At 47.0% G+C, this 17,923-nt stretch overlaps 1 protein-coding gene across 9 annotated transcripts in view; it reads left to right on the forward strand.

The window, feature by feature from the left end:
* ARHGAP27 (Rho GTPase activating protein 27) overlaps positions 1 to 17,923 on the forward strand; it is a 785,924-nt gene that overhangs the window by 623,831 nt on the left and 144,170 nt on the right. For 7 of the 9 annotated variants that reach the window (XM_069634066.1, XM_069634072.1, XM_069634069.1 and 4 more), the window contains one exon: positions 9,060 to 9,140. The exons of the other annotated variants lie outside the window; for them this stretch is intronic. In XM_069634066.1, the coding sequence (XP_069490167.1) occupies positions 9,060 to 9,140 (81 nt within the window). The remainder of the gene's footprint in view (positions 1 to 9,059; positions 9,141 to 17,923) is intronic. 9 annotated transcript variants of the gene reach the window in all.

A 17,923-nucleotide genomic window follows, 5' to 3' on the forward strand; every position in this document is an offset into this window, starting at 1 on the left:
ATTACCTAAGAATAGCCTGTGTCAGGAAGTCCAAAGTAAATGTCTGTCTGTGTCAATCACCTATACTTGCCTTCACAACTAAAGGTATATAATGTGTAGGGATGTTGGCACCAAAATAAGTAGTATTGAAGTTCAGAGCTTCTTCCAGTTCTTGGCTTGTAACCCGGTTTCCCTTCCACAAGTTCAAAACAGTTAACAAAAACAGGGGTTCCCTTCCCAAAGTCTTTCAGTTTTCAATCCTTGGGACACCTACCAGCTCTTCTGATATGGTTAGTGTTCACCAGTTCATATTTTCAGGTCAGTTCTTTGATTTCAGGTAGAACAAGCTATCAAAACACAAGCTTGTTTCTGTGTGCGTTTTCACTGGCCTTTTCATAGAAAGGGGGGTACTCGGTCTAGGCGCAGTTGTCAGACCACCCAGTCCACCCATTACAGGTCACGCAACTGGTACGCCTCACTTGCTTCCTGTTCACCAACATGTTGCCACTGTCTCAGCTTGACAGTGGGGCTTGATTTACTCGCGCATTACACCCTTTTGATGTTGTATCGTGGCGTAGTTGGCAACCATGCAGTTGCTGCACTTTCTTGTAGTTTCCTGACCCATGACAATGTTTGTTCATCAATGTCTCTTGTGGCTCTTGCCAGTGCTTGTTTTCTCTTCTCATACAACTTGTTGAATCCTCTTGGCTCTTCCAATGCTTGTTCATCAATGCTTCTTGTGGCACTTGCCAATACTTATGTTCTCATATCATACAGTTCCTTGTATCCATAGGTTTCACAAACTTGCTTTCACCCAGATCAGTATTTACACATGCTTATTCTCATTTTCATTTGGTTCGGTATTCAATGAAATACTTGCTTTCATTCAGCATGCTCACCTGCCAACTCGGCGTTACCCCCCCTGCGTGGTTGACTCGCTGGTCGGAGATTACAGCGTCTTCCCGAGGCCTCCTGCCTCCGCGATCCTGCTCTTGCTCATAGAGCACCTCGTTCAGCCTCCCAGCAGCTCTCTGTGGCTTCGCTCACCCAGCGATGCTTCTCCAGCAGCCCGGAGCTCATGCGTTTGCTTCGCCTGGTCATGATGGGTTTCCACTCGTGGTCTCTCCCCGGTCTCCAGTGTCTTTCAGCTTCGCTTCCCGCTGCATACATTCTGCATTCCTCAAAAGGTCTCGAGTGCTCCTCTTGCCACTCCCCTTTCCCGGAGGAGTCTGCTTTCGTCAGGCAGTCCGCAGCCCTACTTCCACAGCTGACTCCATTTGCACAAAACTTCTGGGTATTAAAGTTCCCAACACCATGATTGATCCAAAAAGGACTAGACCGCTTCTTGCTGGCCTCCAGTACACAACTGATATATATATATATATATATATATATATATATATATATATATATATATATATATATATATATATATATATATATGCACAATGCATACTGCTTTGGCTGGCACTTTGTAGGCCATAACGTGCACAGAACATCACAGCCTTCCCAAATGCATCTTCATTGCTCACGAAGGGTGTGGACCAAACATATCTTTAGAAGAAAGCTCTCAAATCAGGAAAGTCAGTGTTCCAGAGGAATCGGAAGCTGCTCAGCCACGCCAAAGAATATGGCCAACTCGGACTATATTTCCAATAACATCATGGTAACACACTGCATGTGGCCCGCAGAGTGTCAAAAACAGCATGGCTACGAAGATGATATACTGTGTGTTCAGGAGCAACTGTATCCTGTTGTCAGGACATGATGGCAGTAGCAAGAGTGCAGAGGAAGCACAGTGGTTGATTATAGACATTGTAGAGGTCCCTCACTAGAGTGTACTGCAGTATGAAGGAAAATAGGTCTACCTAGAGATAGCCAGAATTGGTCTACCTTTACAGAGAGAATAGAGAATAGAATACTCACAGGTGAAGCACATATTTTGTTTACCTGCCCCTGTTTTCCATCCTTACTTGGCCTGGTTATCCTGCTCGGATGTTAACATAACTGAAGGTTGATGGCTTGAATTTTTTAAATGAATTATAACCTCTGCTATTGCTCTGGCAACCCCTCCAGACCACTATAGTTCACCATGCCACGAATTACAAAAAGAGAAAAACCATATGCAAATCAGGGACATCATTTCACCAAAATGCCTGGGGTAGGGGAGTGACATCGCATGGCCATTGACCTCTGATGACATCACAGGAAGTGAAGTCATTTGACCCCACCCCGAAGTGAAATCACAGGGAGCGATGGAATGCAACCTTTCACCCATGACAAAACGGGAACTGGCATCACATAGCATTGTCCCTAAGTACACTATGAAAAATATGGTTACGATATCACTGTGATATATATTTCATACAAGAATGCATCACCATATGTATCATTAATATCAGTGTGTATAGGCCCATATGACCAAATAACACTGAATGCAAACAGACGTCCAATGCCAAATGATATTGTGTTATTATATAGCACTTACACTCAAGTGCTTTTATATAGAAGAAATATACATACAATATAACCCAACCTGTGGTGGTACTCAATTGTGGACCTCGGAAGGATGAAAGGCTGAGTTGAGGTGTTTAAGAACATACTAAATCAGTGGCCCACCCCCTGAATTGTGCCTGAAATAAACCTTTAATGAGTCTGAGCCATTATTGTCTAGAATTCCAGAAAGACAAATTATTTGTTATTCCCATCCGTTTTTTTATTTAGGGTCACTGCTCAAAGTGTTACACTTGTGGAACTACCCCTTTTCTTTTTTAAGAGGCCTGAACAAGAAAGCCAGCCACTCCAGAAACGGAGCCCTTTTTTGGGGTAGCAAGGGAGGCCACAGAGGTCGTAGCTTCGACCCCCAAATGGCATCCCTGATGCAAATCCGGAATGGAACCACCGCAAAAGGAGCAGTACAGCCAAACTGTTAAGTCACAACCGTTCTGCACGAGACCACACGCAACCCCATACATGCTGCCTCATTGGCTATCATCAGTGAGTTGTAGCTCTGGTTTCTAGGCGCTGAAGACTCAGGGCCAATATGAGAAGATTTAATTAGGGTCAGCTTATTTGGACTTGAGCTGCCAGTCTGTCGCTTACTAAAATCAGCAGATGTCTTGGGTATCCTGACTGAGATTACTGCATACACTCATAGGTCTGGATGTGTGCATGATACTAATGCAACAATCCACATTAGCAATTGTTTTGTTAATAAGCCACAACAAAGCACTGGAGTACAGCTAGGGAGAGATGGCATATGAGGGGAGACACAATGATTGCAGGTGTTGTTTGGTTATTTACACACCCATTGACAGCCTGTGGGTGCAAGATCCACATGGCCATTCCCACCCACTTGCTGCCCCTCTCCGCCCAAACCACTCCCTCCTGAGATCTCGCTGAGCTAGCTTTATCAAGCCATAAAATCAAACTTTACACTCAAATGCCTGCCAGGGTTTTTTCAAAGCAATGTTCTGAGAGCTAATGGTTTAATTGGTGCTGTAAACTGCTATTGGTGTAATAGAAATGTCTTAACCACGTTTGCCTTCAGCCACATGATTTATAAGCAGTATGCCTGTCCTTTACTAAAGTCCTGTTAAAAACACGCATTAGCTAGGCCAACAGTTTCCAGTTGTGTATAGTTATTGGATAGGCATTCGACAGCCACTGTTATCATATGCTCAGGTGTGTGCACCATTTTAAGATGCTAACATTAATGTCCAGTTAGTACCTTTACAGCAGTGCTTGACGCATACCTTTCCATGTCTACACCAAAGCCAACTCTTGGTATTGCCAATGCTTGTATTTTTTGCTCTGGAAGAACTTCCCCAAGAGTGTATTTGAGCATCACCACCGGTGAGAGCCCTTCTAGCGACAAAGCCGATTCTAATGGGCGGCTGTCCCCACTCTGTAGGCTGTCCCATCTGCACCCTAACATCTTTAGGAGCAAATCTGTAAATTGGGTTAAAGCAGTGAAGTAAGGGAGCTGTGAGGGTGCAGAAGTAGGACTCTGACACAGAGGGGTCATGGTGATTATTAGAAACTTTGATTCAAGTGCAAAAAGGAAAAGAAAACCCCTTCTCAGCCAAAGTGGAGTATCCCTGCCTCAAATGAAACAACTAGTGTTAGAATGTCCAAAGCAAAAGTCCCAATGCCCAATCCTAACTCGGTCACTCACATTCTAAATTTAAACTCAAATTAAAAGAGGACCTTTCTAACCCAAAAGGGTTGGCTCTCTTCCCCTGGGAAAAGACAGTTCTGAAATCTTCTAATCTCTCCCTTCCCCAGCCTTGATCAGGTTCTTTGCAAAGTTCAAACAATTGTTGGGGAAAACTCCTGTTCCCTTGTTGGGCCTTTCCCAGGCTTCCTTTTATGTCTCTGGGACCCTGGTTGGCAGACCTAGTTCCGCCCACCAGATACTGCAACGAAAAAGAATAGCTTGGTTTACTCGCCTGCCAAATTCTGTATTTCTTGTAAATCACTCTCACAGCTCACTTTAAATGGGTGCAGGTACCATACTCGCACAGCGGGTTGCCAGCGATATCCCACCAAATTTGGTTCACAGTTTTTCCAAGTTGTATTCTTTTAACATGGATGCGGGTCCCAGACACATTCATGTGGCACTTTAGGCTTATCTGCCTGCTCCCACTGTCTCTTCCGCTTTACTGGGCCCCTGGTGCTTTCCTGCTCATCATCGTACCTTATTTCATGGTCCACAATGTTCCTAACATGTCCTGTGCGCCTGCGGTGGTGCTTCCTCTGTCTTCTTTGGTAGGACAACAAGTCCCACGTGCATGTGTCCTCCTTGTCAACCTAGGACCACTGCTATGTGACTCGCGACCTTCGGGGGTGCCAAGAGCGTCTTCCCTGCAGTTCCTCATGCTGTCGCTGCACACCCGGACCCCTCCCTGGTCTGCCTGCCTTCTTCTCGAAGTGAACTCTGTCTCGCGGTTCCTCCAGGGTAGGCTTGACACCTTGTCAAGTCCTTTGTTTTTAACACAGCTTCTTCCAATCGGCTCTTGAGAACCTCTGGAATGCGCAACGTGGTTCTGGTAGGTACTCAGTATTGCTCCTCGCTGCCTCCTCGTCCCAGTACGGATCGAGTTCTGATCTTGTAACTCACTAGAGATCCTCCTCGTCTCGGTACTGTCTAGTTCTGTTTCACAGAGATTCAAGGCATAGGAGGGTAGGGGTGGAGAGGGAGGAGGTGAAGATGTGTGGAGGGCCAGCGGGGCATCCCCTCACGTCTTTCAACAATATGCCTACACATATACTTTCAGCAGGCTGCCTGACTTCTCTTTTGTGCCCTCTCCTGGATCCCATCTTTAGATGTAGTCTAGGGCATGACTGCAGACCCAGCTCCACTATGTCCGGACAAAGGAAATATATGTGACTTGGGTGCCTTCTTAAATTGACTGATACAATAAGTCAAGGAATAATCCTCCCATCTCTACTTTCTCTGACTGTCCGCTGGTCTCCTTCAGGTGGAGACCGTCTGGGATTGCTTACAACAGATGGTTTGGGGATCAGTTCCACATAGATTGTAGACTTTAATCTAGATGGAAATTCACCCTGATCTGCTCTCATTCATGGGTATCGAGGGATCTCAGACGCTGCATTACAAATATGCACAACTTGGCATACAACAAGGACATGTTACTGCCGCCCAACTGACTGAGTGAATGATGCAGGGTTCTAACATCTATTATTGAGCATGCAGAGACAGTTTAGTTTATTTTTTCGTATTCCAAATAGCCCTTTGTTGTTGGTCCACATGTTTTTTTTTAGATCTGCTTAAATGCATTAACAATAAATGGTAATAATAATAATAATAATAAATTGGCAAAATCTCAAACATTAAGGTTGTCAAAACATAGACTGTACAACTAAACAAAAATGGATTGTTCAATGCAACATCAACTTCATGGACCATAAAAACGCCTACAATAATATTTATTAGTGCTGCAAACAGTGCCTTGTTCCATGTGTCTCTACTCCTTCTATGCTGCTGCGCCCTCCCTTCAGCCTTGCATGGCTGCGTCGCAGTACCACAGTCAGCTGCTTCATTCCAGTCTTCAGCCAAGGGGGTGGGGTAGGGGGCCGAGGTAAAGCAGTGAAGATCCCCGGAGGGCCAACAGTGCATGTATAGTCCTGCAGCTGCATAGACCTTGTTCACTCTTAAGAGCGTACGAGCAGCTCAGGGATTTGTAGTCCCCTTAGTTCTGTCTTGGACGTTGCAGCATGATCTAATTCATGTATATGCAAGGGTGCATGGATGCCTCTCTGCTCAGCAGTTCAATGATGCATCATTTCTTGAGAAAGCCAGCTACTCATCGGAGGAGCCCATAGTTTCACTAAGTGGGTTACGAAAGTCTATGGAGACTGCTCACATACCTTTCACCCACTGAATTATTATGTGGTCTTGTCTAGCGCACCTGACATTTTAGTGGCTGCAGGGTCATGGTTCTGGAAGAGACTGCGGAGGGGGAGTGAAGGTTGTCCACCGAAGGGCAGAATATTGGTGAGGAACCAGACGTGTTTGGGGTGAGGGGTCAGGGTACATTTATTGTATCCTTGTACACTTGTATGATTTTAGGTGGTTTGTGGCATTGATGCTTGGATTTCTATTTAGAGGGTGGTGTGAGAAACCTGAGGGTGTCCTCGCATCTACTCCCCCTTGGTCCTCCTCTCGGGTGGCCAGGGAAAGGCCATCGCTCTTGGATCCTGACCCTTGGGGTGGAAAAGCGAGGGAGGATCACCTGGGTGGAAGGTTCTTAGGGATTGGGGACGAGATATTCTCAGTGAGACACAGTATTCTGCGTTTCAGGGAGCACCCTAGATCCGAGAGGCAGTTATGGGCTATTGCTATCCCTGCCCCACTGACCTGGGATGTGCCTTGGGATATTACCCCTCTAAAACACCAGGAAAAGGATGAAGAGGAGTGGGGTACCCACAGGCGAGACATGGTACCCCCCCCCCCCTTTTCCTAATGAAGACTAACCTAACCGTCCCTCGACCTTTATGGGTTACTATAAAGCAGTTCCCCTTTATTTCCCCGTATTTGACATTTGAGTGTACTGAGACGAGGAAGAGGTGACTAGGAGTAATGAACACTACACCTTCATTTCACCACTTTAGTACTGCGACGAGGAAGATGCCTGCACAGTACTGTGAGGGTCAGGCATGTCCCTTTAACTATGGTCAGGCAAGCCTAATTAGGCATCCACACCTGCAGCCTGTCAAAGGGTTTCAGGTGTATAAAGGGAGACCAGTGGAGCAGAGAAGAGAGCAACAAGGAGGCATGTGTAGGCAAGACTAGGGGACCCTTTCCGTGAGTAGGCATCCGTCGTGGGACCTGAAGAGGAGCCAAGACGCTGGCCGAGATCCCAAGGTGTGGGAACCTCTGTGATGGTGATTGAGCAGCTGGGGCTGTGAACAAGCAAGGGAGACAGAGGACACTGTCTGCACCCACCCAGAAGCAACAAAGTTGCCAGCGTAAGCAGAATTCTGACTGGTGTGCGAGCAGGGCTTGCAGAGGTCGGAGAGTCATCCTGGGAAGCAAAAGGAAGCCACAAGAGCTGTTGGGGCCAGACCCCGAAGACCTGAGTGTTTTGGGAAAAGCAACTCGGATGCCGGGTGCTCCGGGCAGGCTGCGCATGAATAATGAAGCACGGTATGAATGAAAGCTTCAAACCAAGATGATCTATGTATGAACTGAATGGAAGTTTCAAACAGCGCTAAACTTGCATATTGAATACCAAACTGAATGAAAGTTTAAAGAGTGCTTAACTATGCATATTAAATACCGAATTGACTGAAAGTCTACATTTAAAACATGTTGAATACTGCACAGAAATGCAACTTTACAGGCAAAGCAAATAACTAATGAAAGCTTAAATGGAAAATAGCCATATGAAAGCAATTTATGGGAGAAACAGCAAGTGTAAACGAGTGCAACCAAAGGTGGGGCATGAGCAAGACCACCATAAAGTGAATCTTATGAACGGATACAGTGTAGCAAGGCCAAAGACTTACAAGAGTTGTGTAATATGTTAGAGCAAAGCCAGGAGGCTAACTAGGGAAAGCCAGAAGAGTATAAAACTGCACATAAAGTCAAGAGGCCGACAGGGGAACTAAATCGATAGAAATGTGTACACAGGAGCAAATGCAGAGGAACCTGTGTTGGATAAAGAACCTAGGGGCCCTGGTTGCGCAACCTGTAATTGGTGGACCGTGTGGTCTGACAACTGTGCCTAGACCAGTGAGCCCTGCATTGTGAAAGACAAAGACATTGTGAAACCAACCAAGGAGAAGCGCTGCAAGTGAGCTTGTGATGCAAGCCAGATACAGTTTCAGGTTGACCCAGAGTTAAGTTGAACTTTGCTACGTTGAAGTCTAAGGGGGGGGGGTGGGTAGGGAGGGCGGGGTGGATGGGTACCTGAGACTTAACGAACTACAATATACCGGGCCTCAAGACCCTTTTTGTTTGAATGTGCTACTTCAACCTTTGGGAAGGGAACCCTAAGGAGTTTTGAACAAGGCAACTCTTGAGACTTTTTTTGTGGAACATTTTGAATTTAGGGAAGGGGAGCTGAAGATAAAGCGAAGAGCTGGAAGACGCTCAGAACTATGTATTGATCACCATTTCTTTTCATTATTGGCATCCCTACACATTGTTTAGCTTTAGTTGTGAGGGCAAGTATAGGTTTTGGACACAGACTAACTTTTAAGTTGAATTCTTTGACTTAGTTCCTTAGTTTCATTCAGGTAGGGAAATCCCACCTTAGCACAGGGCAAGATAGGCCTTCTACCATCCTGACATTTCATTTAATAAACCATTTTATTGTGAACTTTGAATCTGTTGTCTGTGTCTTGCTTCATGATGCCTTCACAGTGATAATCCATGATCGATTAGCTGCCGTTTATGGAATACTAGGAGAGCTTCTGGTCTGTATGCCAGGGTTTGCAGACATTTGAGTATTTACACACATTCAGTTCTCAGAGAAGAACAGCCAAGTAGCTACAGCAATCTTTAAGCATGCCTTAATCAAACAAGAAATGTTGTTTCTCTTCTATTTTAGTGGATCATGTCCAAAGATAGGCAAGGACAAACCTTCTTCCATACACCGGATGGCTCTCAATCGCAGTGGAACCTTCCGCAGGTAAGCTGCAGAAGTGCACATTTGCAGCAACACTCTGCTTTCATGAAGCAGATAAGACGATATGACGCTGTGAAATCTGCCTAGCTGCAAAAATACTGTATAAACTTGTAACAAATGTACAAACTGAGAATGCTCAATCCACCACCATTGACCAAATCTGCATACAAAAACCTTGTAGCAGTTTAAATAATCAACTATTATGAAATCCACTAATACATAATATTAAAGTAGCAATATATTCCAACTAACTACAAGACATGCAAACTCCTGCACAGACGGCCCTCCTGCAGATTGTAAGCCCACAAAATTCCCTCTCGCAGGCAGCCCTTCCAGACTCCATTTCCTGATAGGTGTGATGCGAGGTAACATATTCCACATATTCCACAACTGGGAATTTGAACATTCACCTTTTTTTACTAATTCATATATATCATTTGCTAGTTTGTGTGATATATAGGTCCAAGTAACATGACTTATTACAATAACCAGCTCTTAAGCATCACCTTGCGAGGTTCTTCCTGGCTACAATTCCGCTTGGCTCAGTTTTATTATTTTAAACATCCCGCTCACCTTTTTGCTGTTGTGCCTGGGCCTTCCAAAATGGCCGCCTGCACATTTGTTCTGTCCCTCCTCTGGGACTAGGCCTCCCGGCTTCACCGATTGGCTGCCTGATTCCATTTCTGGCCTATCGGTGGACCGTGAGGCAGGAGCTGGGCCAGCCTATCAAAGGCCCTGTCTGCTCCCTGTCCTCTTCCTGTTCGGGCCTGGGGCGTCTGCCCCACATCCCACTTGATCATTTGGTAGCGATATGCCCCTGCGCTCTCTCAGTGCCCACTGAGAACATTGTGACATTGCATCATCACTTCCTCCTCTCTGACTCTCCCACCTTCATTCTCTCTCACTTGGACTTCTTCTCTCTCCCACCAGCTATTTGTGGATTTTTCTGTGCCCAGTGGCTGACTGTGTTTCATCTGCCCTGTTAATTTTGAATTTTGCTGTGCCCAGTGACTGTACTGTGTTTTCCTCTGTCCTGCTGCTCCTGTATTGCTCCATCTCTTCTGCTTACACCCCCCGTGTTTTCCCCTACTGTCCCCACACCATCTCCACGTTCCTTTCTTCCTCCATTCCCCACCCACCTTTTCTCCTCTACCCCTTCTTCCACATCTCCAATGGTGCTCTCCGTTCCTCCTATCTTCTCCAACTGTTTCTCTATTGACTATCCTACCATTCTCACAAAGTCTGGTAGGAAGAAGTTCAAAAAGGATATCCTGGTCTCCAACCCAGGCCTCCCCATAGCTGATCCCTACACCGGCGCTTCCTCCCGACAAACCCTCACTGACTTCTTCTTTGTTGTTCCTTCACCTGACCTATAGACTCCTCAAATGGTCTCTGTGCTCTCTCCTTAATCTTCCTCTTCCATTAATGGTGGTACCCGGTAGGAGGCCCTCCTGGCTTCCTTCCTCTCCTTTAAGGTCATCATCAATGTTTACCTCAATGACACTGTCTTGGTCCAACACCCTCAGGCCAACCTCCTCCTCTTTGATCGATGCTTTCCATGCCTATCAATTTCCTTTCCTCTCCTTCTGTCCCTTCTCTACGTCCTTCAGCTCCCTTGCCTCCTCCCTCTGCCTCTACTTTGGCACCCTCTTCCTCCTCCTTGACTACCTTGCCCTCTCCTCCTACCTCCTTTGCCCTCCGTCGGGCTCCTTCTACACCTCTGCCTGGAGTACCTCTGATGTGTACCCCTCCCCGGAAGTATTTCAAGGATGGCAACCTTCTTCACCTCACCACTCTTAACTCTCGCTCAGCTGTCAAACACTCCTCTGACATCTCCCATCTCCTGGAAGAACTCGACCTAGATGTCCTTGGTCTTACCGAGACACGGTTCACAGCCAGCTCTGGCACAAGCTTTGGACACTCTCCTTCCTGATGGCTACAAGATCCGCTCCACGCCCAGATCCAACCGTTCTAGTCAGGGTGTAGCCTTGATCTTCCTGCAGTGGATTCTTGCCTCTATCATTCCTGTGCAGACCTACTCCTTTGAATGCCTGGTCTGAAAGCCCTCTCTCTCTCTCCTAGCCACTCTCTCACAGTGGCTACTATCTACCGGCCACCTGGTATGACCACCTCCTTCCTCTCCTAGTGGGCTGACCTCTTTTCCTCCCTCCTAGCCTCAATTCCTCCTACTTGACAAAAACAACATTTGAGAGATATTTTTAAGAGCAGAAGTAATCTCTAATTAAGGTTGCAGTGTCTGTAACAATGTCATCAAGAGAGACAAAATACCACATACGTTTATGTCGGTTCTTACTTAAAAATCTAGAGTGACCACTTTCTCCTCTCCTCTCATCTCTCTCTACCCCTCAGGCCAAACCTACCCCCACACTGCCACCCACCTTGTCAGTCATTTGACCCATGAAGCGTGTGTCAGCTGAGGCTCTTGCCACATCTTTCTCTCCCCTTCTGTACCTCTGTCTGACACACACTCTGACACAGCCTTTTCCATGCTCCACTCTGCTATCACTGATACTCTCGATTTACTTGCCCCTGTTATGAGGATCCGCTGAAGCCTAAAATCAAGGCCAACTCCTGGTATGACTCGGACCTCGACACCCTTAAACGCCACTGTAGGATAGCTGAGAGGAAGTGGTTGGCATCTTGTACACCCTCTGACAAACTGGCCTGTCGCCTGCTCCAAAGGCAATACCAACTCTCTGTCCTCACTAAGAAGAGAGCTCACATCCAAGCCCGCATTTCTGCAGCATCTAACAACTCGGCCGAACTCTTTAAAATCTGCAAGGAGCTGGCCAATCCTGCCGCAGTCTCTACCTCACCTGTCCCTTCCCAGGCCCTCTGTACGGCTCTGGCTTCTTAATTCTCTAAAACTTAGGACATCCTCTCCACCCTCTCAACTTCTCCTGCTTCTCCCCCCACGCTCTCATCTCTCTCCAGCCCTCCATACCTTCTCTGCCTTTCCTCTCTTCTCCCCTGATGAGGTTTCTAGCGAAGTCCGATCTATGTAAACCTCATCTAAACAAGTTCTTCCCTGTTCTTCCAAAACCATCCACGACCACATTGACACCCTCGCCCCAGCCTTTGCTGACTTCTGCAACCGCTCCTTTGCCTCAATACCTTCCCCTGCCTCCTGAAGCACTCTTGTACACCCTCTTCTCAAGAAGCCCTCAGCTGACCCCTCCCATCCGGCTAATTATCGGCCGATCTCCATCACTCCTTTCCTTGGCAAACTCTTGGAAAATCTGGCCATTTCCCAGCTTAATCTTCAAACTGATTCTGTTAGCTGTCTCCATGACCTTCAGTCTGGCTTCAGAGCAGCCAGAAGCACGGAAACTGCTCTCCTGAACATTCATGAAAACCTGCTCTCTAACCTTGACTCTAATCTCATCTTACTTGATCTCTCTTCTGCCTTTGACATGGTTAACCATGCCATCCTGCTCAATCGGCTCCGTGATGATCTGGGTATCACTGATCAGGCTCTGGCCTGGTTAACTTCTTTCCTCTCTGACCGACCATACCAGGTCCAAATTGGGTACTTCCTCTCCTCTATTTCTTTCCACCTGCAGTATTCCCCAGGGGTCTAACCACTATCCCTGGTTGTTCAACAATACCTGGCACTTCTCGCCCACCGCATTGCCACCTTCTGTGCCAATTTCCAGTCCTATGCGGATGACGGCCAGCTTGCTTTCATTCTCCCCACTTCTGCCTCTTCTCCTTCCCTCATCCCGGATTGTCTCTCTGCTATCCAAGAATGTTGCGCCGCCAATGATCTGTGCCTGAATGCCAGCAAGGGGTGCACGCCTGCACCCTTCTTTCTCCTCATTGTCTGCACGGCCTCCCTTGCCCCTACTCCTGCTTCCACCTGCGAGGCTAATGACATCTTCGACTCCACACTCTCCCTCTCTCCTCAAATCTCTGATGTCTCTAAGAAGTCAAACGACCAGCTGCACCTCCTCAGAGGTATTCTTCATTTCCTCTCCTTCCCCCAGAAGCTCACTGTTTCTAGAGCTCTGGTTCTCTCTAGGCTTGAATACTGTAATAGACTCTTTTTGAATCTGCCTGTCTCTACTCTCCGTCCTCTGCAACTCATCTAGGACAGGACTGCGAGATTTGTCCTTGGCCTCAAGCCCAGGGATCGTATCTCTTCAGCACTGAAATCCCTCCATTGGCTCCAAGGATCACATTCAAGACCCTTTGCATTGCCCACAAGGCCTTTTGGTGCCTGGGACCAAAATATCTCCAGCTTTCTCTTCTGAAATATCTTCCTTTTCGAGCCCTTTGCTCCTCCACCTCCAACTCCTTGAGGGTCGGGCGCTTTTCCAAGCAACGAGCTAGGGCAGATCTCTCTCTTCTGTTGACGCCTCCCTCTGGAACATCCTCCCTGTCTCTCGTAAACTTGGCCAGAACCATCTGTGGTTCCAGAAGTAGCTCAAGATCTTCCACTGTGCTTCTGCCTTCTCTATCCCCCTTCCCTGCTGATCTCCTGTCTGATACTGCACTGGTTACCTGGCTACCCTCTGAACCACGGGCCCAGATCCCTGCCCTCCCAGCTGCACTCATGCAATGCCTCCTGGCAACCCTGCACTTGGGGCTGTATCTGTAACCCTACAGTCCGCCTATCTGCACTGCCACTTGCTGTTTTGCACTCAACCTTGCACTACCAATTGCTGGCCGCACTTCCTGTTTCTTGTTTATATCCTATGTCCTGCCCTTCGCTCCTACTCCCTTTCCCTCAGCACTTTTCCCCTTCCCTCTCCCCTGCACTTCGCAATCTCAATGTCACTGGGCCTAGTAAGATCCTTGTCTTGTCCACCCCTTGTTCCCCTCCCATGCCTCATCCCGCCTTGAAACACTTGTGTATGGATGCGCTGTTAATAAAATATCGTATCATATGTCAGTCTGAAGAGGTTTGGAAAAAACATATTGGTTGGCTAGATGCTTGTCCCTATACAGTGGATGTCTTCCCAATTTTGGTGGCCGGGAATATGTGTGAAGGAGAGATATAAGGAACAGATCATGCGAGAAGAGGTATTTAATGTCATGTTCTTATACAGCGCTTCATGTCAGATTCCTCCCTCTTGGAACTGATGTAGAAATTCTGGCTGTGGTAATTGTTTTTTTACCCAATTAAATTCAATGTATTGACCTTGGAAGAATGAAGAGCTGTGTCTGCCATTCCTGAATTGAACTTGCATGGTTCAGGCTGGCCCTATTTCTGATTTATTTGCTCAACATGTGCGCAAGCCACCTGGTCCACTATCTAGTTTATAACCCGCCCAGAAGTTGAGGGTAGTCATTCCATGATGGCGGCTGGCAGAAGAGGATGTGTGTAGGTGTCTCCCTGCTGGGCTGCATAAAGAAGCTGAACAATAAAGTGATTCCACACCAACCGCCACCTCCATGGAGCTCCATTTAACAGCAAAACGCACACCGACATAGGGGATAACCATTAGAAGGCCCTGCAACAACAGGATCTACAACAAAGGCGAGCCGTAGCACGGAGCGGAAACTGAGGCGAACCTGACAACGGGCTGAACAGAAGCACGGCAGAAGCCATCAGAGCGACGCAGGAGGGAAAAGTGAGGACTTTGCTGCATATAAGCGTATCCCCACACTAACTAAAGGCCAAGAAAAAGAATGCAGTGGGGGCAAATGACAAGATAGCACCCACAACTACTAAGGGGTACAACCCATGCCAGAAACCACAAGCGCAACGTAGAACCCACTCCTCCACAGCGTCACAGACGCTCCCCCCGACACCCCCAACATACAAGCAATAAGCCTCCACCTTGAGTGGGGGAACTAAATACAGGAGAGAGCTGCAATAAAAGGAAGTGGGAGGAATTAGCTCCACACAGAACCACCAGTGAATGAGTCTGAAGGGGAGATAACCACGAGGGAACCCCCTCACTCGCAACTCACCAAGCGTAAATGGTGAACCAATCAGCCATATACCATTGCCATACCCCCTTGAAAAACGCAAAGGGCAGGACCAGGCCAAAAGAACTAACGCGCAGTGGGATACCACAATTGGCCCGTCAATACGCAAAGTGGCACTCAAACACTGCAACAGCACCATTGATGTCAAAGTCCAGACTAAAAACTACAACCCCAGCACAACCATCCCCCCAAGGGAAACACTCAAACCTAAAACAGCTTTGTAACTCAGATGACTCAGCGGTGACACTTAGACAGGAGGAGTCCAGTCGTGAAACCCCCACACAAGAACAACAGGAAATCGGGGAGAATACTATGACCAAAGAAGACATGCAAAATTGCTTTAAAGAATTCCAGAACCAATTCCTACTCTCCTTCCAGGAGCAATTTAAAACAATGAAAGAGGACATCAAGCAATCTCTACAGGAAGTGAAGGTAGACCTGTCGAAACCAGATGAGAGAACAGACACCCTGGAAAAAGTGGTGCAACAAGTAGAAGACAGCCAAAAATCAGACAAGGTACAAGAGCATATATCCCGCCTCTCCAGTAATTTGAGACTTTAATGCGAGGATTTAGAAAACAGATCAAGAAGATCCAACATCAGAACCAAGAACCTTTCGGAGTCGGTGGAAAACAAAAATTTGACAGAACGTTCCTCCAACTCTTCCTGAAAGTCCTAACTGAGAACAAGGAAACCCAAGTCCGGGTCGAACAAATTGCACCGAGTGGGCCCAAGAAGATCATCCGAACCAGAGGCTCGACCAAGGGACTTGTTGGTCACAATTACATCATATGCCCAAAAAGAGCAAATCCTGCACAAAGCAAGAACAGCGGGCCCACTGAGAGTAAATGGACTAGAAGTACAATTATATCAGGACCTTGCACAGGCAACACTCCAAAAAAGATGAAGAATGGGGCCCATTGTCTAACATCTAACGACCAACCAAGTGAGATGCAAATGGACGTTCCCGTTCGTACTACTATTTATATGGGAGGAGAGACAAAACAGGATCACAACATGAGGAGGGGGGAAACATTCTATACGTACAACAGGAAGACAACAGCAACCAGGACCAATCACAGGGACGAGCAAAAGGTCCGGGGAAACTGGAGGGCTGGAAAACAGTAGGGAAAAAAAACCAAGGAGGTAGGAGAGAATGAAAACTAAACAATATGCTGACGCTCCACAAGGGAGATTAAGGAACAACCACAACATATCAAAGGGGTGGGGCCTACTTGGAATTGCACAAATCGCGGCCCAGGGGGAGAAAGGGGTAGGGCGATGTTTGAATTCCAAGTGGGGTTTGGGAACCCCCACCAGTTTAACTTGAGGTCGTTTGGGGGCCAGGCGCATCGGACATTTCGTCCATGTGCATCTAGGAACATAGCCCCTTCTCAGGGGTGGAAGGGAAGTTGGGGAAGGGACAGGGGAGTGGGGAGCATGGGGGGTATCGGGTGTGGAAAAAGAACATAGGATGGAGGAGAGTAAGAGAGGATGAGGAGAGAACGAACAGGTGGTGGGCACACATGGACACAAGTACAAAGACAACAGGATATGGCTAGCAAAAGTGCAAAACCAATATAAATCCTGACATATAATGTCCGGGGGGGGAACACACCAATTAAGAGGAAGAAATTAGAACGACAGGCGGGGAGAATGAGAGCTGACATTCTAATGTACCAAGAAACGCATATTAAGAAGGCAGACAGGAACCAGGTTAAAATGAGTCATCACAAGTATAGCAAGTGAACGCGGGGGAAAAGAGAGCAGGAGTCTTAATAGCCCTACAAGACGGGCTAAATGCACGCATCCAGAATTTTCTTGCAGACATGGACGAACGCTACCTATTCCTCAACATAGATAAAGGAGGTAAACAACGGACACTAGCCTCGATCTATGCCCTCAACACAGGACAGGACAGTTTCACAAAAGGGGCCCTGATGACACTGGAGGGGTTTGCCAAAGGAGAAATCATATCATATTAGGGGGAGACCTCAATTTAGCATGGGCCCCCAGACTAGATGGAAGCGCTAAGGTACAATCGGGGACAAACGCTCCCTCAAAAGCCCTGATAAAAACATTTGAAACATCGCTCCAGGACCTATGGCGCACCAAGAGAGGGGAAACGCAAGGCTTCACCCACTTCTCACATGTTCATAACTCCCAATCGCGAATAGATTACATCTGGGCCTCCACAGGTTTAGTGGAGGCAAAGGTGGGCAATATAGAACTGGGACCCATCGCCCTTTCGGACCATGCCCCGATAACTGCGACATTTACCATAAACAAGATACCGGGAGGGATCGGGACATAGAAATTCCCAACAGATTTACTAGAAGACAACCTAGTAGTGGAAACAATTAAAGCCAAGATCGATCAATATTTCACCGAAAATAACCCCACAGAACACCATTTGGGACACTTTCAAAGCAGTACTATGGGGTGACCTAATAGCCATAAAAGCACAAAGAGACAAAAACAACAAATGGGAGGAAGAACTTGAGAGGAGATACAGGAACTGCTAAACGAAATAACGAACATCCCCAGCAGGAAAACAAAACAAGCCCTGAAACATATACAAGGCCAATTGGGTGTGATGCAGAGCAAATAGTGGAAATGGTGCTCCTAAATCTGAAACATAAATATTACATTAGCACCAACAAAGCGGACAAACTACTGGCCAGACAGCTGTACGAAAAAGGGCAGAGGGCAACAATTTTACAGCTTAAAGACAAAAAAGGACAAACCAGAACATCTAACCAGGAAATGGGGGAAATAATGCGAGACTACTACCAGGCCCTATGTAAATCAGATGAACCAAGGGAAGAC

This window comes from Ambystoma mexicanum, chromosome 13 (genome assembly GCF_040938575.1).
Source record: "Ambystoma mexicanum isolate Mex_15411 chromosome 13, UKY_AmexF1_1, whole genome shotgun sequence".
Taxonomy (NCBI): Eukaryota; Metazoa; Chordata; class Amphibia; order Caudata; family Ambystomatidae; genus Ambystoma; species Ambystoma mexicanum.